The sequence below is a fragment of the Antechinus flavipes genome, chromosome 1, assembly GCF_016432865.1.
Source record: "Antechinus flavipes isolate AdamAnt ecotype Samford, QLD, Australia chromosome 1, AdamAnt_v2, whole genome shotgun sequence".
NCBI classification, from domain to species: Eukaryota; Metazoa; Chordata; class Mammalia; order Dasyuromorphia; family Dasyuridae; genus Antechinus; species Antechinus flavipes.
The window spans coordinates 62,736,897-62,759,655 of record NC_067398.1 but is presented as its reverse complement, the minus strand read 5'-3'; the positions used below and the strand labels follow the sequence as shown (position 1 = coordinate 62,759,655).

The 22,759-nt window shown below is 40.1% G+C and overlaps 1 protein-coding gene across 1 annotated transcript in view; it reads right to left on the bottom strand.

Annotated features, from left to right (window-relative positions):
- The window catches only part of NINJ1 (ninjurin 1), a 49,265-nt gene extending 34,006 nt beyond the window's left edge, over window positions 1–15,259 (bottom strand). The window contains exon 1 of the mRNA XM_051983936.1: window positions 14,670–15,259. Within this exon, the coding sequence (XP_051839896.1) occupies window positions 14,670–14,744 (75 nt within the window). The 5' untranslated portion in view covers window positions 14,745–15,259. The remainder of the gene's footprint in view (window positions 1–14,669) is intronic.
- Between the last annotated feature and the right edge of the window lie 7,500 nt (window positions 15,260–22,759).

The following is a 22,759-nucleotide window of genomic DNA, read 5'->3' as shown; positions in this document are numbered from 1 at the left end:
TTCACTCATTACCACCTTCCCCCCAAGTTGACTTACTCCATGTTGAATAGTTCTAATTGCATGGAAGTTTTCCTTATATGGAGTCTGTATTTGCTCCTTTACAGCTTTGGCTCACACTCCTAATTATGCCTTCCTGGCTAAATAGAATGAGTCTCAGTCTGTTTTCTTCCTGGCCTTTGGTTAGAATTAGAGTTGTATGTAATTGTAATTGTTACCTATGAATGTCCCTTCTCATCTTTCAAATACTTGAAGACAGGATTACAAAGAAAAACAATTATATCAAAATATGGCTTTCAAAATTAAAGAAAAAAAAAACAAACTCCTGGACCTACATTCAGGAATCCCTGTTTTAGCCAAACTTCCTCCAAGTTAGCACTAATGTGGTACATTTGGGACAGCATCTCAGATATTCACCTTTTGGGGAGGAGGATCCACTCCTCTGCCCTTCTCCAAATGCCAACACCTTTGGATCAATATGCTCCCTTCATCAACCATGGTCCATTACTGCTAGGCTCCTGTGTCCTTTATGTTTTCTAGAACCATCTCCACCCAACTGAGCAGCCTAGGTTGGAATTCTATACCAGGAAGACCAGGAGCAGTTGGGAGGACCAGCTGTGAAGACAGCTAGCCTCTGGCTTCAGGGATGACCACTACCCTTCATCCCCTCCCTCAGCCCTACTCCACTCCCCAACTCAGCATCTTCCTTTATCCTCACTCTTTTCCTCTTTAGAATCCTCTCCTGTTTTAATTAATTCAATCCAACATAAAAGCATCTACTATAGTCAGGTCCAGCACTGGGTTTTAGAAATATAAAGTCAAAAACATTTATTACCTTCTTGTAGGTTATGTTGCATGGATTGAAACAATACTTATGTATACAAATAAGTACGACTGTGTAGAAGGTAATCCACTAACAAATGAAGGTTAGCTACAACAGCGAGGGGATGGGACTAAGGAACCAGAGACTCAGGAAATGCCTCCAGTAGGAGATGGTTCTAGAGCTGATGCTCAAATTCAGGTAGGGATTCCAAGAGCCACAGGAGAGAAGGGATTGGGGATGGCCCATACAAAGACAATCCTAGACATATTGGGAACAGCAAATAGGCCTGCTGTCTGAAATGTACTATAGGACAATTGGAGCTAAGGTGAAATAGGCACCCAAAAGGGGCAGCGAGATGGTGCAGTGGATAGAGCACCAGCCCTGAAATCAGGAGGACCTGAGTTGAAATCTGGCCTCAGACACTTAACACTTCCTCTCTGTGTGACTCTGGGCAAGTCACTTAACCCCAAATGCCTCAGGAAAAAAAATAGGCACAGAAAGATATCCTGAAGAGAGATTTTGAAGGGCTTTACATGTCAAACAAGAGTCTATTTATCTTAGATCCAACAGGGAGACCCTAATGTCTACTGAAAAAAAGAATGACATGATCATAAGGGAGATAAGAGAATTGCCTCCTCTCTTCAGCCCAGTCTTTCAATCAGATTCACAGAGATCAAAGTAAAGTCATTTGGATAAGACAGTGTTTTAAGGGTACAACTCTCCCACAAGAAAAAAAAATGAGACTTCTCTTAGATCTGTTTACTAGACTGGTAACAGTGTTAAGACTGCTGGTTTTATGTCTAAACAACTTGGGGTTGAATCTTGTTACCTATTATCATTATCATTATTAATTAATTAGCATAGTGCCTGGCATATAGTAAGTACTATATAAAATTTAGCTATTTTATTAAGGCACCTAATTTAGGGACTCATCTATCAAATGAGGAGGCTGTGACTAAATGGCTTCAAAGGTCCCTTCTAGCTACAAATCCATTATCTTGTTCTCATATCTCTTCCTCTCCTATTCCTTTCATCTTCTGTTGCTCAATGAAATCTAGCTTTTGCATAAGAACACTACATCTCCTGGCAACCATCCAAGGCCCAAGGCTGGCTGTTCCTTCTGTTACAGCACTAGACACACAGAACCAGGAGACATGAAGCTGGCTCCTCTGCTCCCCTCACAACTTCATTGTCTCTCACACTAGCTCAGCAACTAGCTTCCCTCCTTTAAAACTGATTCTATACTGTCTAGGATCCTTGGTGCTATTGCTAATGGACATTTAGGACACTCTCCCTCTCCAAAATCATGTGGATCCCAAACCAGTCCTTGCCTTCTGGTGACATCCAGGTGAGGTCACCAAGGAAGTAAAAGGCAGAAAAAGAAACAGAAGCCAAACTGTATAAGTCTAAGTCCAAGGCTCTTCCTACTGCACTACTTTGCTTCCCCAAAGAAGTGAGTAAATACATGAACTGATGCTATGTAAAATGAGCAGAACCAGGAAATCATTGTACACAGCAACAACAAGATTATACAATGATCAATTCTGATGGACGTGGCTCTTTTCAACAATGAGGTGATTCAGGCCAGTTCCCATTGTCTTGTGATGAAGAGAAACATCTGAACCCAGAGTGTGGATTACAACATAGTATTTTCATTCTATTTGTTGTTGTTTGCTTGCATTTTGTTTTCTTTCTCATTTTTTTCCTTTTTGATCTGATTTTTCTTGTGAATCATAATAATTGTAGGAAAATATATAGAAGACTTCCACATATTAAACATATATTGGATCACTTGCCATCTAGGGGAGGGGATGGGGGAAAAGGAAAAAATTAGAACACAAGGTTTTGTAAGGGTGAATATGGAAAATTATCCATGTATATGTTTTTAAAATATAAGCTTTAATTTAAAAAATAAAAAGAAGTGAGTCAAAGGAACAGGTTGTTCAGTCATATCCAACTCTTTTGTGACTCCATTGGAGCTTTTTTGGCAAAGACACTGGGATGTTTGCTATTTCCTTCTCCAACTCATTTTACAGATGGGGAAACTAAGGTAAACAGGGTTATATGACTTGCCCAGGATAACAGAGCTAGTAAGTATCTGAGATGAGATTTGAAATCAAGAAGATGAGTCCTCCAGACTCCAGCTCCCAGCACTCTGTGCATTATGGCATCACTTCAGTGGTAGGACAGGACCAGAATTCAGGTGCCTTGGCCAGACACCAGTCACTGAAGTTCCCTGAAGTTTGTCCCTGAAGAGTCTGTTCTCACTGTCTATTGTGGCCTACTGCAAAACTATCCAGGTTTTTCACCTCAGTGAGCAAATATTATTCTAGCTGCTCATGGAGTGTTTTGAAGACCTTCCCAGCAATGGCATCTACAAGAGATCCACCTCTGTCTCAGAGCCACAATTTCATGAATACTGGCTTCTCCATACCAGGGAGGCGGTCCAGTGCTTAAATTTATGGGGCCGCCATTTTTCTCTTTGGGGAGAAAGTTTCTAGTGGCAAGAATTCCACTCCAAAAAACCAAACTACACTGCTTTGCAAACCAAACCAAACACTAGACTAGGAGAAGAATAGCTATTTGCAAATGGCATGCTTCCGAGACTTTAAAGACAGATTTTGGAGGAGAAATAAAAATTCTTCCTATTAATCCCTTTTGTAAAGTGACCCAGTGATTGGAGTTTTAGACTTGAAATCAGGAAAACCTGAGTTTTAATCCTTCTTCAGTTATTAGCAATATGGCACTGAACTTCAGTTTCCTCATCTGTAGAATGAGGATAATCATAGGATTTAGTTCTCTTCCACAAAGTCAGTGATTCAATGATACCGGTCTTCTTGCTGCTCCTCCAACAAGACCTTCCAGTCCCAACACTGCATTTTCCCTAGCTGCCCCCCAGGCCTGGAATTCTCTCCTCAACTCCTTCCCCTGGTTTCCTTGGCTTTCTTAGTTCTCAGCTAAAAATCTCATCTTCTGGAAGAAGCCTTTCCTGTCCTCCTTAATGTCAGTTCCTTCCCTCTGGGATATTCTCCCATTTGTCCTGGTGCATCTTGCTATATGAAGCTGTTTGCATGTTGTATCTCCCAGGATAATAGGAGTTTCTTCACAGCAGTGACTGTTTTTGAATCCCCATAGCTTAGTGTCATGCTTGGCGTATAGCAGGGTCTTAATAAATGCTAATGGGTTTGACTCACTTCACAGGATCATATCAATTGGGACAATATGTGTAAATCACTTTGCAAACTTTAAAGCTCTTTATAAAAGCGATTTTTCATTATTGTTATTATTATTATTCTTGTCCTGAAAAAGGCTGAGAATCTGCTGTTATTGATCAAAACGGCTTCTGCCTCGCCTGCCCTGAATAGTTACCTTTTTTAAAGTTATAACCCTATTTGAGTCTTCATAAAATAAGCATTTTTTGGTCCCCTGGCCTTCTGACCCTTATGGGATATTCCATAATATGAATGACTCTATAGAAAGTGCCATCTCCTGGCAGTCTCATGGGTTAGGCTTGGTCTCCCCTCTTGGAGGCTTCAGAGAAAGCCTCAGTTCAGGGACTAAATCTTGCCATTTTCCTCTTCATGGTTTCCTACTATGTTCAATGGGGCTCTATTAGCTTTTGCTTATTTAAAAAAAAAAAAAAAGTACCTTGAAGTCTAAGTCTGAAGAAGACATTATTTTGCTTAAATTGTATTTTATTTGGTTTTTCCCTGAGGCAATTGGAGTTAAGTGACTTGCCTAGGGTCACAGAGACAGGAAGTGTTAAGTGTCTGAGGTCAAATTTGAACTCAGGTTCTCCTGACTTCAGTTTGTGCTTTATCCACTGTGCCAACTAGCTGCCCCAAACTGAATTTTATTTGAAAAAAAAGTCTCAGAATTCATTGGCTCTAGCCTTCAAGTTGCCAGCTACCCACTTGGTGACCTCTCTCTAGAAATCCTTATTTTTTTTTTTATGTTAAACGTGCAAGTCTTCTATACATACTTCCACAATTATTATGCTGTACAAAAAAAAAAAAAAACAGATCAAAAAGGAAAAAATGAGAAAGAAAACAAAATGTAAGCAAACAAGGGGAAAAAAGCGAAACTACTATGTTGTGATCCACACTTAGTACACTCAATCCTCTCTAGATGCAGATGGCTCTCTCCATCACAAGTTTACTGGAACTGGCCTGAATCACCTCGATGTTGAAAAGAGCCACATCCATCAGAATTGATCATTTTAAAATCTTGTTGATGTGTACAATATTCCCCTGGTTCTACTCACTTCACTTAGCATCAGTTCATGTAAGTCTCTCCAGACCTCTCTGAAATCTTCCTGCTTATTGTTTCTAACAGAACAATAATATTCCATAACATTCATATACTATAACTTATTCAGCCATTCTCCATCTGATGGGCCTCCACTCAGTTTCCAGTTTCTTGCCATTACAAAAAGCACTGCTACAAACATTTGTACATTGTACAACCATCATGTCCCTTTCCCTCTTTTATGATCTCTTTGGGATACAGACCCAGTAGAGACACTGCTAGGATCATAGGGTATGCACAGTTTAATAGCTCTTTGGTCATAATTCAATATTGCTTTCCACATTTCATTCTCTCCAGAGTGGTGAAATCCATGTACTTCAAAAATTGAAATAACTCTGGATGTCCCTCCACCCAGTTTCCCTTCCTTACTTTTTCCCTTATTTGAAAAGAGTGGAAGAACTGTGACCGCAGCGGAAAAATAAATGTTTTGACCTTCCTTATTACATGGAAATTCCCCTACCTCCAATCTCTCCTGATCTAAACTATTTTACATATCATTGCCACATGAATCTTCTTAAAATATCAGTTTTCTCAAGTTATAGTATAGTGAGCATGGAAAGTTAGCCCAGAGACAGGAAGATAAAAGTATAAGACCTGTTTCTGAAACTGTGGCTATAAGACTCTAGATCAGTTATTTAATCTCTCAGGGCCCCAAGCGTCTCTCAAGTGACAATTTATATTCATAGGGAAGTTTATTGACTGGAAGTAGTTAACAATAATAGAATCAGCAGTCCAGTCCAAAAAAAAAAAACCTTCAGGAAGTTACAATGACTGACTTGTGATTACATCAGGAAGAAATTCCACTGATGGAAATGGGCAAATCACATGTAAATTACTCTTATTTATGAAGAAAGCTAGATGATGAAAGGACTTGCCCACAGCCACAAAAACTAGTATATTCCAGAAGTAAGGCTCAAAACTATTTTGAAAGATCAAGCCTTTATTAATCTGAATAAGCATGGGGACACAAATAGAAGTAGGAAGACAGTTTCTGCCCTCAAGAGGCTTATATTCTAGTGGAGGAAGATATTACTGGTCATAAAAGGGAACAGAGGTTGGGGTGGGGGGAGAAGAAAAGTATCCAAATAGAGACAGGGTGGCAAAGTTCAGGCAGAGTTGGAATGGATGATCAACCTATGCCCCTCTCCAAAATGGAGGCCCTGGGAGGAACTCACCAATTGGACAAAAGGGTCTCAGGGTCAGAGGATTGTTCTAGGGTGAGAAGGCAGCTGAGACATACATTGCTCTACACCACCTTGCCTCTCTATTTTCTCACTAAAACTACATCTCATCTGCTTGGCTTTTAAGGCCTTGCTTCATCTGGTCCCACTCTACTCATTGACCTTAACTCCTCTGACTCTGCTCCATGCAAAAGTAATAATTATCCTTTGGCCAAGCCTTCTTACAAAGACAGGTCCGTGATGCTCATTTCCAATGCCATGTCTTTGACTATCTAAAAAAGACCTCACTTCCTTTCAATGTATCATGTTGGAAAGAATAGCATGACATAATTGAAATTTGAATTTGGATTTTGAATCAAGAGGACCTGAGTTCAAATAGAGACTTTCCACTTACTACTTGGGTGATCTTGGACAAACCATTGAATTTCTTAGAGATGTAGCTTTCTAATCTTTCAAATAAAGGGCTTGGACTCCGTGGTCTCTAAGGGCCTTTTCTGTACCAATCTGTAATCCACATAGCCAAAGCCTGCCCATATCTCTTCCGAGTTTCTACAAAACACGTTCTATACTATACGTTCAAGTCCTGCATTATTTTCATGCCTACAATGCTATCAGTTCTTACTTTGTGAGGGGCTGTTTTTCATTTTGGTACATGGAGAAGGGTACTGAATTGGAGTCAGAAGAACTGGGTTTAAATACCTATTCTTCCTTTATATCTGTTATACCTTTGTGACCTGAAACAAGTCATCTTACTACTAGGAGTTTTGGTTTCCTCACCAATGAGGAATGAAGAAGCTTGCCCTCGGATTGGCAAGGTGATAAAAAGGAAAATTCAAATATTGGCGTGTCTGGGGGGAAAGAGGCACCTCAATATACTCTTGGTAGAATTGTGAATTCTGAGAAATAGTTTGGAACTATGCCCCAAGTTACTAACCTGTACACACCCTGAAAACTAGTGATTGAACTACATTAAAACTAGTAATAACCTTTTCTCAAAAAAGAAAAAGATCCAAATGAATAAAAATTTTTATAGCAGCTCTTTTTGCCATAGCAAGGAACTAAAGAGGGATACCCATCAACTGTGGAATTGTGGAACAAATTATGGATACACTAATGTAATGGAAAAAATACTACTACACCATGTCAAATGATGGGAGGGATAGTTTCTGAAAATCTTGGAAACACCTGTATGAACTGAGTCAGAGAGAAGTGAACAGAACTAAAAGAACAGTTTATATAACATTATAAAGACAAATGGCATCGAAAGACTTAAGAAATCTGATCAATGCAATAACAAATTGTAATTCCAATGGACTGATGATGAAACATTACCCACAACCTGAACTCAAGATGCAGAATGACATATATATTTTTAGACACGAGCAATGTGGGAATTTGTTTTGTTTGACTGAATATTTGTTACAAGGGTTTTCTTTCTTCCCTCTTCCCCCATGAAGTACTAAATAGGAAGGAAAGAAAAAAAATTTTGTTGACTGAAAAAAAATAATTTTAAAAAAGCAAAAAGATAGGGGACAGATATTCATGATCAATATTCCCACTATTGACAATATTTCACATCTTGACAATCACACAATTAGCTAAAAGAAGCAGAAAATAGAAGATTCCAATTTGCCCATTGGTATTTTACTTATTTTTTTTCAATTGATTCTTCACATTAAAACATTACTTTAACATCTCAAAAAATATTAATAAATTGTATAATCTCAAAGGTCCTATCTGGCTATAAATCTATTATACTCAGTATTGAAAAGTGGACAAGGCACCAGATGGTGAACTGTAGATGCAACTGAGAAATATGGCAAAGCCTCTACTCCCAAATGTAAAAGCTAACAATCTAAATGGAGGAGAGAGGACCTGAGAGCCCCATAAGCATCCTGATGTGCCTTTCTGGTGGGAGGCTTTTGGTCCAATCATTTTCTACACTAATGCCTCACCTTACTGAATCCTCTTACTATACATCGCCACCTAAGATATCTGGAACAAGCCTGGGCATAGGCAAAATCCTAAACTGCCTTCCACAAAATCTCACTGTTCCAGGCTTACAGTAATGATTCAGAGGGTGCTCTAAAAACATGTTTTTACACAGGCCACATAGTGGTACTTTTAAGTATTTTTTTTCCTTTGGTTGGTTAATTTGGCTCTCTCCCGAGTGCTCTCTCCCTCCTTTCCCCCATCTCTCTACCTTCCCCCCCTTCTCTCTCTCTCTTCCTCCCTTCTTCCCTCTTTCCCTCTCTGTCTCTGTCCCTTTTCCCTTCTCTCTCTTCTACTCTTTTTCCCTTTCTCCCCCTTCTCCTCTCTCCTTATCCCTCTTTCCCTTCCTCTCCTTCTCCCTCTCTCTTCTTCCTCTTTCTTCTTTCCCTCTCTCTCTCCCTCCCCTCCCCACACATACACATACTTTTAGTTTTTATGTGTTTTGTCTTTTAACAAATATTTACTCTATTGTCTGTCTCTGCCCCACTGGAGGTCCAAGATAATTTGAGAGGCCTCATTCCTAATTTTCACAGTTATTCTGGCAACCCAATGAAATACAGGTCTCCAAATCATTAATTTAACTGCTTTGCAAAATCAGAAATATTTTGGAAAGGGAATGATATGTAACTAAGAGACATCTTTGAGCAGATTTTAATTTCTCACCCCTCCCCTCCCAACCACCAAAACACTGACCAAAAATAATTAAGCTTTTTTTGCTTTTTCAAAATGGCTACTTTGAATACACTTTTAGAAACTTGGCAAGGGACATGTCTTTCATTTAGGATACCAGGCTTACAGTCTGGAAATAGTTTAGAGTCAGAAGAAACCATTAAAAAAAAAAAAAAGCAGCAGTTTATAGTCATGTGAAAACAAACTTCAGAGTATTTTAATCAAATCTTTCACAAAAATAAAATAATATATGAACTGTAACTCTAAGAGTATCAGAATAAAGCTGGATTTTTTGGGGGGAGGGCAAGGTAATCAGGGTAAAGTGACTTGTACAGGGTCATATAACTAATGTCTGAGGCCAGATCTATACCCTGCACCATTTAACTGTCCCCAAAGCAAGAGTTCTTAAGATTGATTCTGTCATAGATTCCCTTTAACGATCCAGGGAAGCCTCAAAATCATGTTTTTAAATGCATAAGCAAATTTACATGGGATTAAAAGGAAATAAAGGTGTAAATTTTATTCAAGTTCATGTATACACTAAAATCTATATAAACCCCTAGGGAAAGAACCTCTGGATAGGAATTTGTTATTTGTTAAGATCTAATTGCTATGATGGCAAATAAATCCCCTTCTGGCTCTATGGAATTCTATGATTGTAAGATGATTTTGTATTTACTTATTTGTGAACCAAGGAATTTCCTTGAAGGTAAAAATGTCTCTTTTTCATTTTAGCCTCTGTATCTCCCACCCCAGCATAATGTTTGACATACTTATTAAAGGTTTGTTCAGAGACCCAAGGAAGGTCTTTACCTCCTCAAGAATGAGTCAGCCAGTCTGTTACTATCACTGCTTTATCGCCATATTTAGGTTGACCCTTCAATTGAAATCATCCCTAACCTCACAACTATTCCATCTCAAATATGATAGAAGGGAGAACCCAATGTTCTCTGAAGCCAGGATCTTCTGGGGACATAAGCTGCCCCTCCAGCCAAGTAAACCAGAGAATAAGTACATAGTCTTCTGCAGCTCTGAAGCTCCCAAGCGAACAGCCCAGAAGCTAGTCTTGGAGCATCAACATAACCTGAGTTTGGGCCAAAGGTTGCAGACGTGGACTTCTGCAGACTCCTGGCTGAAGAGTAAGCGAAAGTAAGGAAGGAATAAGAGAGGAAAGAAGGAGTATGCTCAGGCCTAGGGCAACTTCTCCATTCCTTTTAAATTTTTTACTACAAAGATTTTTGGATGTGGACTTGTAGCAGGCAAAAGGCCTCAATTCCTGTTGCAACTTCACTACTCACTAGCTGGATGACCTTGGACAGGACACTCCCACTTTATGGGTTTCTTTCCTCTGGGAGAAAAAAACAACAATGTGGTAGAATAAGCTCAAATTCAAATATTTTCGATCCTAACTATTGGCTTCCCACAGGAAAGACATTACAACCTGTTATTAGAAAGCATACAAGGGACAGAAAGGCATTCCTTCCCTGAGGAGGCAAAGGATGGACACTTCCCTCAATGGAGAGATGTTACTTCTGAATTCAATTCTCCCTGTGCAACAAGAAAACTGTTCGGTTCTGCACACATATATTGTATCCAGGATATACTGTAACCTATTCAACATGTAAAGGATTGCTTGCCATCTGGGGGAGAGGGTAGAGGAAGGGAGGGGAAAAATCGGAACAGAAGTGAATGCAAGGGATAATGCTGTAAAAAATTACCCTGGCATGTGTTCTATCAATAAAAAGTTATTTTTAAAAATGGAGATATATTACTGAACAAGCTACCTAGAAGTGATGCAAATTTGAGACCAGGCTCACCTTTGCACTTTTTTTTCAGTTTTCATTTAAAGCCTTTCCAAACAGGCTGTGTCATTTGGACGTCACAAAAATTGTATTATGGATGTACTTCATGGCCCAGTCCCGTTCCCCTTTTCCAATTTTCTTACATTTTATTTTTTCCGTGCACTATAAGATCCAGCTACACCGGCCTGTGATATTATGTTATATTGCATACAATTCTACTCTACCTCCGATCTCTGTGTCTTTGTATTGTCCGTGTCTCATCACTAGACTATTCTTCCCTTTTATCTCTTTCTCTTACCTTTCCTGGAGTCTTTCAAGACTCAATTCAAATTCTTAAGTCTTTGAGAACAAGGGCTATTTTGGGGTTTGGTTTGAGGGGTGCGTAGAATGTTTGTTGTCCAGACATGTCCAATTCTTCATGACCCCGTTTGGAGTTGTTGTTTTTTTTTTTTTTTTTTTGACAAAGATATGGGGGTGGTTGTCCATTTTCTTCTCCAGCTCATTTTACAGATGAGGAAACTGAGGCAAACAGAGCTAAATGACTTGCCCAGGGTCCAAATCCTATTAAGTATCTGAGATCAGATTTGAATTTAGGAAGATGAATCTTCCCCACTGCAAACTTCAAACTCTATGGCACCACCTAGCTTCTGAGATTGGTACATAGTAGGTACTTAATAAATGTTGGTTAATACATCTTCTGCAAAAGACTTTTCAGGGTCTCCCTAGATTCTAGAATTTTCCTCTCTGAGATTACTCCTTGAAAGCAAGGAGTAATTTTTACCTTCAAGGGTCTTAATGAAAATGATTTTAAAAATAAATTTTACTTTTTAAAATTGTTATTAATTTTTCTTCTCCTTTCCTCTCAACCCTTGCCATAGTTATTTTTAAATGAAATAAATTCACCTTAATTATGTTTGGAAGATTTGAAGGGAACACCTAGAAAGAATGAAGACTTTTCTTTAAAGGGGTCACCAACCAAAATTTGACTCAAAAGGGTAATTCAAAAGCATTAATTAATTGATCCTAATTTTACAGAGGAAAAAACCGAAGGTCAATGACTTCAATAATGTCACACGGCTATTACATAGCAATATTATCAGTTGGAATTTATGGGCTAGTTGGGGTTAGAAGAGACCTTAGAGATCATTTCATCTATTTCTCTCATTTCATAGATGAAATCCAGAGAGTTGTCACTTAGATCACAAAAGATGAAACAAAGCCAAAATCTAGAGTCCACTCCTTTCTCTCTGTTATCAAGTCTCTTTGCTCATTATTCTTTATTCTATTTTCTCTTCCTCCATCCTACCCTCTCCCCAGATGCTCCTTTAGCATCCTCTGGCCTACAGGACCAGTGGATTCTCTCAGTGATTCTCTCTGGAATGAAGACCTGCAACATCTACCTCCCCAATAAACTGTGAGGAAAGAACTCCAAGATAAATACAAATGAGCCATTAAAAAAACTATAACCAAAGGAAGACAAAGCAAGTGAGGATTTTATGTTAAAAAAAAAAAAAAAAAAAGACAGTCTGAGCCAGGGCAAGGTATAAAGGGAGATGATATGCCGATAGCATTTTACCTGCATCATTTCATTTAATCTTCAAAACAACCTGGAGAGCTAAGTACTCCAGAAATTATTATCTTCATATTATAACTGAGGAAGCTGAGGCTGAAAGGACTTAGCTAGGGTTACACAGCTAGTTAAGTGGTAAGTGAAACATTTGAACCCAGGGCTCTGTAGATATGAGGTCTAATATTCTTTCACTCTACTTTCCCTATAACAAATTAATCAAGACTAAAGAATGTAAACAGTCTGGAGCTTCAATTTTCCCAGGTCTTGTTATTGTTGGCACCTAGTGAGAGCCATATAATTATCATAGCAATTTAAATTTGCTCAGTATCCTCTCATACATTTCCAGCAAAAGCCCAAGAAATGTCCTTTTTGGTTTCACCTTTAACTAAGCAAATCTCCAGATTGCACTGATAATGTTGGCTACAAAAGTAATCTGTATTTCCGGCTATTTCTGCTCTTGGTTAGGCAGGAAGGGAAAAGAAGAGAGTGTCGAGGGGAAAGGAGGTCAGGGACAAAGTCAAAAGCTTCAAAGAATACTTAACAAAAAAAAAATCACCAATTGTAGGGGTGACATCTTTTTAGGGAGTTATTTCTAGCCTCTGTCGAGGCCTGGCACTTGACCTTCTTTGATTTCCTGCTTCACCTTTTTTTGAAAAGAACTCTGTGGCATAGTTATTTTTAAAATCATTTTAAAAACAGAGTTTATTTTTAAAAGTCTAATAATTTTTTCTTTTCCTCTCAATCCTTGGCATAGATATTTTTAAATGAAATACATTCATTTTAATTATGTTTGAAAAAAATGAAGGGGACATCTAGAAAGACTGAAGACTTTCCTTTACAGGGGTCACAAACCCAGATTTGACTCAAAACATTAGAGCTAGCAAGGACTTGAGCGATCCAAATCCTTTATTTTATAAGAAAACTCAGACCTATAAGGCAACAAATGTATTCAGTAGCAGGGCAAGTAATCAAACCCAGCTGCTCTGATTTCCAAATCCAGTGCTACTTTCCCCAAACTCTAGCCAGAGTTCTCAGCTTCTCTATTCTTCCTCCAATTCTGTGGAGTCTCCTCTTTGCTGTAAAACTTTTGGCACAGGTGGCCTAAGCCAGTGGCAGTGAATAACTGAGAAAGTATGGAGAGATGAAACTGAACAACTAAGTAGGAGAGGCGGAAAAGGTAATAACCTTGATCACAATAAGCAGCAGGAATAGAGACTGACTGGAAAAGTGCTTGGGAAAGGACAACAGTTGGTGAGTTCCTTAGCCAAAGTCTATGGAGCGACCCTCTTCACCACCATCATCACCGCCCCCATTCCCATTGTTACAATGTTGCACGGCATCCGGATGTGGCCTTAGGGAAGATGAGTCTAACCTTGGCGAGCCTTAGCTAACTCTTAGCTAACGGGTTCTGGCCTGCATCCCAAACACGCCAGACCTGGGAGCCAGCTGCTCAGCCCCCAAATCTCTTGCCCTGGGACCAGAAATCAGCTTCGCTGCCCCCTTCCCAAATCTCCTAACCTGGCTCCAGGAGCCATCTTGCCCTCCCCTAAATCTCCTGAACTGGATCCAGAAACCAGCTACGTTGCCCCCTTTCCTAATGTCCTTCGTTGAAACCAAGTGCGCTACCCCTTTTCCCCAACCTCCTGCCCTGGCTCCAAAATTCAGTTGCGCAGCCCTTCGATCGCCTGGCTCTGGCTTTAGGAACCACCTGTGCCACCCCCCCCCAATCTCCTACCCTAGATACAGAAATCAGCTACGTTGTCCCTTCTCCCTAATTATCTGTCCTAACTCTCCCCCCATTCTGATCCTCCCCCTCGCATGCCTTGGTTCTAGGAACCACCTGTACCACCCCCAATCTCTTACCCTAGCTCTAGGAACCACCTGCGCACTTGTCAAATCTGGGGGAACTACGGGACCACTAAGCCATTGGCCGGATCCCCAAATAGTCTGCTAAGCAGCCTTCTCCCTTTTTTCACTGGTCAGATCCCCAAGGAACCTGCTTCGTTGTTCTTTCCCAATTCCCCTGGTCGGAGCCCCGGGTAGTCGGCTACCCTCTGCTATTTCTGCTGACTGGGACCCCCAGGGAACCCTTTGCTTTGTCCTTTCCCGTTTTCCCTAGCCAGGCCCCCGGGAAGCCCTGTACTCCACCCCTCCCATTTCCCCTGGCCAGCTCCCCGGGAATCCTCTGAGATGCCCCCTCCCATTTCCCCAAACCAGACCCCCCGGGGAGCCCTCTGTGCTGTCCCCTCCCATTTCTCCTGGAGAGTCTCCCCGAGAGCCCCCTGCTCTGGCCCCTCTCCCAATCCCAGGGCCCAGGGGCCACTTACCCTTCCCCCTGAGGAGGCTGGGGATCCGGGCCCTGCAACCCCGTTCATCTCGTACTCCTCCGGGCCTGAATCCATGCCGCCGCCTCCGTCCCCACCTCCGTCTGGGAGTAGAGCGTGCTCCGCAGGACTGGTGGCCGCCGCCGGGCCGCCGGGCTGAGCTGCGCTCCCGTCCAGCTTGGAGCCCTTTCCCGCGCCCGCTGAGTCCTCTGCGGCTCGGCGAGGCTGCAGGACCAGCCCCGGATGGATTTCTCTTCCCCGGGCCTGCCTGGGTGCCTCCTTCTCCCGCTCCGCTGGCCGGCACAGTTGGAGGAGATTGACGCAGCCCCAACCCCTTCACCCCCCCTCTGGGGGCGGGGACAATAAAATGTAAATACACTGTTCGGTATTTTTGTAGGGAGGGAAATAAAATCAAGGGCGGGGCTAGATAGGCTTGTGAATGAAGCGGGAGGGAAAAGTAGGAAGAGGCGTGGGACCGGGTTGATGGAGGCTGGTGGGGGCACCCTCGGGGAACCCTCCTGCCAGCCCAGGGGGACCACCTGTTGCCACCTCGGAGGAGCACAAAAGTTCAGATTCTTGGAAGAAACCCCAGATAGCCACTCGTCCAAAAGCCTCCTCACCTAACGGGTGGGCCCTCGCAGCTGAATATGGCTTGTCTAGATACCAGCTAGTGGCAAAATGGGGCCAGCCACACTTGGGCCTCTTCCGTGTTGTCAGGCAACTGGGCTGCAGGCTCGGGAGCCAAAGGAGCTCCCAGCGGGCCCCGTGAAGCATGGCAGGTTACAATCGAGACGGGCCTGGGAGTGATGTCACCTAATGTGGCCCTCTGGGCTGACTCCTTGGTTCTAAATTTCCCAAACATTCTAAACTTTTTAGATCTCGTAGGCTCTTGAACCTAGGACTGGAAGAAACCTTAGAAATCTACTAGTCCAGTATGCAGAATGCACCTCTTTTTGGACATGACCACTGTGAGAATTTGTTTTACTGAACTGTGTATATTCTTCAGGGTTTTGTTTTCTTTTTTCAGTGAGGGAGAGGGGAAAGTGAAAGGAAGAGAAGATAGCAAATCATTGATACTATTAAAAATTAAAAGAAGTCACCTAATCTAACACTTTTACAGATGAGGAAACTGAGGGTTGGAGAGGTTAAGTGACATATGGGAAGTAAGTGGGAGAGAAGATAAGTATTCTAACTCTGGTGTTCCTTCCCCTTTACCATTCTGCTCTATATTTATAAGTCTCTTTATAGCAAGAAGATTCTCCTCAAAAATCCTTCATTTTAGGAAAGGGCCCCACATGTGCAAAAATGTTTGTGGCAGCCCTTTTCTTAGTGGCAAGAAACTGGAAACTGAGTGGATACCCATCAGTTGGAGAATGGCTGAGTAAATTATTGTATTTGAATGTTATGGAATATTATTGTTCTATAAGAAATGATCAGGAGGATGATTTTAGAAAGGCTGGAAGAGACTTACATGAAATGATGTTAAGTGAAGTGAACAGAACCAGGAGATCATTATACACGGCAACATCAATATTATACAACAATCAATTCTGATGAAAGGGACTCTTTCCAACAATGAGATGATTGATGCTAGTTCCAATGATCTTGTGGTGAAAAGAGCCATCTACACCCAGATAGAGGACTGTAGGAACTGAGTGTAGATCACAACATAACATTCTCACTCTTTTTGTTGTTGTTCTCTTGTATTTTGTTTTCTTACTCATTTACTTTCTTTTTTTTTTTTTGATCTGATTTTTTTTGTGCAGCAAGAGAATTGTATAAATATGTTTATACAAATTGGATTTAACACATATTGCTTGCCATCTAGGGAAAGGGGTTGGGGGAAGGAGAAAATCTGAAACACAAGGCTATGCAAGGGTCAATGTTGTCAAATTATCCATGCATATGTTTTGAAAATAATTTCTTTATTTTAAAAAATCCTTCATTTTACAAATGACTTCACAGCTGAACTCTAAACTGGATTATTCTTCCCCAGTCACAAGAGACCACAGTGCCTCAGACCTTTCCAGAAAAAGCCCTTTTCTTTTCTTTTTTAATAGTATTTTATTTTTTCAAATGCAGGCAAAGGTAATTTTCAACATTCACCTTTGTAAAATCTTGTGTTCCAAATTTTTTTTTTTCCTCTCTCTCCCTTCTCTCCCTCGACAGCAAGCAATCCAATACAGGTTAAATGTTGGAATCTTTACAAACTGCTAAGTTAACTTTGTCAACTCCCATACTTGTCAACTCCAATGAGTAAAGGTGTGAACACAAGCATTGTATCAATTAGTTCTACTTAGTACCTTGTTTCAGGTTCTGGCCCAAAACATCTTCTTGTAAGATCAAATCAATAATCTATCAACTCTAATGAGTTAGCAGTTTGTAAAGATTCCAACAGTTAAAACATATGCAATTCCTCTAAACAAATTTTCATATGCATCATGCTCCACAAAAAAAAAAATCAGATCAAAAGGGGAAAAATATCAAGCAAACAAACAACAATAACAAAAAAGGGTGAAAATGCAATGTTCTGATCCACATTCAGTCTCTATAATTATCTCTCTGGATGCAGATGGCTCTTTCCATCACAAGTCTATTGGAATTGAAAAGATCTTTTTTCTTAGGGAATGCCTCTAGCTGCTTTCCCCTTAGGACTGGGTAGCCAACAATTTAATACCTATGTTTCTAGGGATGGGGTGGGGAGGAGGAGTGTTTGAGAAATAGCCTGTTAATCCACAAGAACTGACTGAACCTAATATGGGGCTAGGACTGTTTTCCTGCCGAACTGTGGGGTAGGAAGGGGGAGCGTTTGAGAAATAGCCTGTTAATCCACAAGAATTGACTGAACCTAATATGGGGCTAGGACTGTTTTCCTGCTGGATGTGGTGGGGACAAAGATGTTTCCTCCTCTGGGCATGCAAAATTAAATAATAATACTTCATATCCCAACCAGTTCTAAAGTTATTCTAGGATACTAAGGCAATATAAGCAGTTTCCAAACTAAAAAAACAAAACGAAACAAACAAACAAAAAAATCTTAGCAGTATATAAGACACTATCACTCTCCCTCGCCCCACCCAACTCCCACACAAGGAAGAGCCCTTGGAGAAACCACAAAACTTTAAGAAATTCTGTGTTTTCAAGGAGAAGTGATGAGAAACTGGCCTGGAAAGTAATATAGGCAGGACAGGATTGCTCAACCAGACTCCTCTTGCCCCGAAAATTGTTCAACCAACAAGCTAAGAGACCCTGGACAAACATTTAAAGTCTCTGTACTTAAATTTGCTCTTCTATAAAATAAGAAGGTTGACCTCTAATTTCCACTCCATTCCCCTAGTCATTACACCATACTGCCTTCTCCCACTAAAGCTCAATCTTAAATATCTCATTTTTTAATGTATATAACTTTGGATTTTGGAGACTCAGCCTGTGAAACTCAAACCTTGGCAGGCCCTATAATCTGGAAAGGTTTTGAGCATGGGTGGCAGATAACAGATTGTCTTTCGTTCTAGGGCCAGATTAGCTGGGCTCAGAGAGATCCAATTAATTCATCCAAATAACAGCTGTAGGCTGCTGATCTTTTTTGGTTTACTACTCAGAAAGCTTCTCTAGGAAGGCATAGAATAACCAGTTAATCTACTTTTAGTAGGAGGAATATCCCACCGATGAAAAATCACAGGAATATGAAATATTTCAATTATATTATAAACCAAGTATGTAGACTTTCACGGACTAGATACCTAACTACCACAGAACATTGTTTCTTATGGAAAAATGTATTCCAATAAAAATGCACCCAAATTAAAAAAAAAAACAGGAGAATTTGAGAAACACACTCTACTCATAAAATGATGACTATCAGAATGTCAAATCGGGAAGACAAACAATGAATCCTAGGAAAAGTCAAAGAAAGGGGAGATTGCTCTCCATGGGCTAGGATAGAAAGAGAATATTTCTTAGAAGATATAGCATTTGAGTAGGGTTTTGAAGGATGGATGAGATTTATATTCATCAGAAAGGTTTTCCCCTTTCAGGAAGGAGGAACATTATAAGCAAAGGTGCAAGGGTGCCTCTTAGAGACTGGAGTTTTGTCCTTGAATTCCATTCAGCCCCGTAGTTGTGTCCTTTCTATTTGTCCCCAGCATTTCTCAAACTCCATATTCAGGCTGCTTCTCTGATCCTCTGCTTATTGCCTATTGCCAGATTACCTCAATGATCTGTTTCTGCCTGTCTTTCAGAATCTGGTTTCCTCCCAGAATTTCTAACTTTTTTCAGCCTCTATCTCTTGCTTATCATCAGGGTCTCAAACTTTATGCCTCCACACCTGTTTACTGAGCTTTAGCAACATTGACAACTCTCTAAGATCAACAGACCACTTTATCTATCTACATTTGAACTTATTCAAGTGTATTATCCTTCCAAAACTCCCCTACATAAGATTCAATTATCCAGTCTACTTCTCTGAAAGATATGCCTTTCCTCTAGATCTTTAGTTTCTGGGTCCCCACTAGTTCAACTTATTACTGAGCATAGATATTGAAAGAGAATTGATCAAATTTTTGTATTAGAGTTTTCTTTCTTTTTCTTTAATCAATATATTTTGTTTTGATTTATCAGTTTCATCCCTTTCATCTTCCTTCATAATACTTTACTATTAAAAAAAAAAAAAACATAGGTGAGCAAAATTGTCTGATGTGATAGTTATAATTAACATTACATGTAATACAAAGCCTTTCTTTACCTGCTCTCTGTAAAGTAAGTAGCTCAAGCATCATTGTCTGCATTTTACAGATGAAAAAACTGAGAGATCAAGTAAGTAAATAATGAGTTTGATTTTTAGATAGGTTGAGAGTGAAGTACAGGGAGAGTCTTTGGCAGTTTATGTTTAATAGGCTCTTAAAAATGGAGGTTAAAAAAAGATATTATAAGTGGGGAAAGGACTCATATGGGCCAAAAAAATTGTTTGTAGCAGCTCTTTTTTGTAGTTGCAAGGAACTGGAAATTGAGCTGATGTCCAGCAGTTGGGGAATGGCTGAATAATTTATGGAATATGAATGTAATGGAATATTATTATTCTATTAAACATGATGAGCAGACTGATTTCAGAAAAGCCCAGAAAAGCTTACATGAACTGATGCTGAGTAAAGTGAACTGAACTAGGAGAACCTTGTACACAGTAGTAGCAGCAAGATTATGTGATGATCAACTGTGACAGACTTGGCTTTTCTCAGCAATGTGGTGATTCAAAACAATTCCAAAAGACACGGAATGGAAAATGCCATCTGTATCCAGAGAGAGAACTATGGAGACTGAATGTGGATTGAAGCATACTTATTTTTTGTTTGCTTGCTTGTTTTTTCTTTCTCATGGTTTTCTACCTTTTGATCTGATTTTTCTTGTACAACATGATACAGAAATATGCTTTAAAAATATGTTTAACCTATATCAGATTGCTTACTGGAGGTAGGTAAGGAAGGGTGGAAGAAAAAAATTGGAATGCAGTTTTACAAAAAATGAATATTGAAAATTATCTTTACAGGTATTTGGAAAAATAAATACTTTAGAGAAAAAAAAAGGAGGGTAAATGGAGGTATACAGATATGAGAGTCATTCACATCAAAATATTGGAATAAATGTTCAGTAGTCCTTTTCCAAGCTAAGCATTAGATTGCACATAACCTTGCAACCTGTGATTACTTACACTCCTCCAGACGATGATATTTAAGTAGGCTAAACAAAAGTTAAAGATGGTTTCCAAACAGTGCTCTAAACAAGCCCTTTTCTTCATGATGATTGTGTTTTGCTGCTCTGATTACATAGTTCACAACGAAGGCAGGCTGAGGCCAGAGATAGGGGGACAGAGGTGGGAGGCCAGAACTGGTGGCTGGGGAGAGAGAAAGGGGAAAGAGCTATGCTTAATTTCAGATTGAAATAATTGCTTCAAGAAAACAAGAAATGTCTGAAACTTGAGTGTAGGGTAAACCACATCCACAAAAAGACTTGGCCCTGGAATTTGGATTCTGAGGGCAGAGTCACAGGATATAGCCTCAAATCACATGCAGGACTGGCTCCATGATGAGGAAAGTGAAAGACTGTGGCTACATTGGAAATAAGGAGGGGAAGGAGACCCATGGAGAAAGCAGAGGTTTAGGGAAGGCAGGAAGGGGGTGGGGGAAATCTCCAGCTACAGTGGGAGACATTCATTTCTCACAAAGATTTCAGTCTGGCCCCAATGAGTCAGGCCATTGTTAAACTCCTAACCAATGTAGAACCACAAAGAGAAAGAGGAAGGGGAGGATGGAACTGGATTATGATATGTCTGTGTGTCTGAGCAGAAAATTCAAAGACCTCCAGGTCACGAAATCATAAAGTTAGGGCTATGAAACCATGTGATCTTCATTTTACCTTTAATTTACACATAAGGAAACTGAGGCCCAGAAGTAATTTATCCAGAGTAGATAAGTGTCATAGTGGATAGAGCACTAAGTTTGGAATCAGGAAGACTCTGACTCAATTGTAAAATGCATTTCACTTAATGAAGATAAAATGAAACAATAGTTGTAGAGTGCTTAGTGCAGTGTCTGGCACATAGCAGGTGCTTAACAAATGCGTGGTCCCTTATTTCTTGAGAAGTGACAAAGCCAGGATTCAAATCAAATGCTCTGTCTTTCATTCTGAAACTCCCTTAGATTCTCTGTTCTGATAGTGACCTTCAGTCCTGAAGTCCCCACTGGCTGTATAGAGTGATCAGTCATTATAGACTAACAATTATGACTGGATCTTGCCCATGAACATATCATGAAATTGCCCAAGTTTGTCACTGACATCCCCTCTCCTGCCATCCACCTATGTCCCTTCCCTTTGCAGTCCATTCTCCTAGATGCTAGGGGGGGTCTTCTATTTCAGTCCCCCATACTGTGGACTTTTCTCCCATCTGTTTCCTCTTCAAACTATCCAATGTTCTCTTTAAAGTGAATAAAATGAATCCAATAAGCTAATCCCCACGAAGATATTGTTATTGCTGTTCAGTTATTTCAGTTGTGTCCAACTCTTTGTGATCCCATTTGGGGTTTTCTTGGCAAAGAAACTGGCAAATGGTCAAGTAAACCCATATAGTCTTATGAATACTGTGAGCAGATTTGATTTTCCGGTGCTTAACTATTTCTCTCCTTGCCCATTGTTCTTAGTAATGAATATTGATGAGGTTCTAAAACCAGGATGTCAGCACTGAGACTTATGCACGATATGGTAATAGGCCATCATCTAGACAGTTTTTATGACAGATCTTTTCTCCCCAGTGATGAGAAGCATTCTGAAATTGTTGCTGGGTCCTTCCAGACATAGACACTATGCCAAGTGGACTGCTATAAGGGAGGTCTATTCTCTTGAAATATAAAAGTCAGGCAAACCACTACAGGGAGCATCACACACACACACACACACACACACACACACACACACACACACACACTGAAGAGAAAAAGAAATTCGTTCCTAAACAAATCCAGACTAAGGTTCTCTAAAAGCTGTTGTTATGCAATCATTTCAGTCATGTCTCACTCTTCATGACCCCATTTGAAGTTTTCTTGATGAAGATAGTAGAGTGGTTTGCCATTTCCTTCTCCAGATTATTTTACAGATGAGGAAACTGAGGCAGTTAAGTGACTAACCCAAAGTCATACAGCTAATAAGTGTCTGAGGCTAGGTTTCCAATCACAGAAATGAATCCAAGTCCTGAACTTTATCCACTGTACCATCTAGCTGCCCAACTAAGACATGAATTAATGATTAATAATTGTTTATTGCAGTGAATTTCCAAGCTATTTGCATCTTAATAGAAACCTCCAATAGTTTCTATGCTTTATCCCAAAGGAAGGACTTTGTCAAATAATATCATTTCAAGTGCCAAAATTAGCTTAGTGAGAAAATATTTCTTTGGAAGGCGCCCTTTCTTGGTACCCCTCCAAATCATATACTATGTAACCTGAATGTAAATAAGATTTTCTCTAGATATGATCATCCACATGAGGAAGTTCCATTTCCTTGGCTATAAAATGAGGTTTGATGAGATCAGAATTCTTAACCTTTTTTAT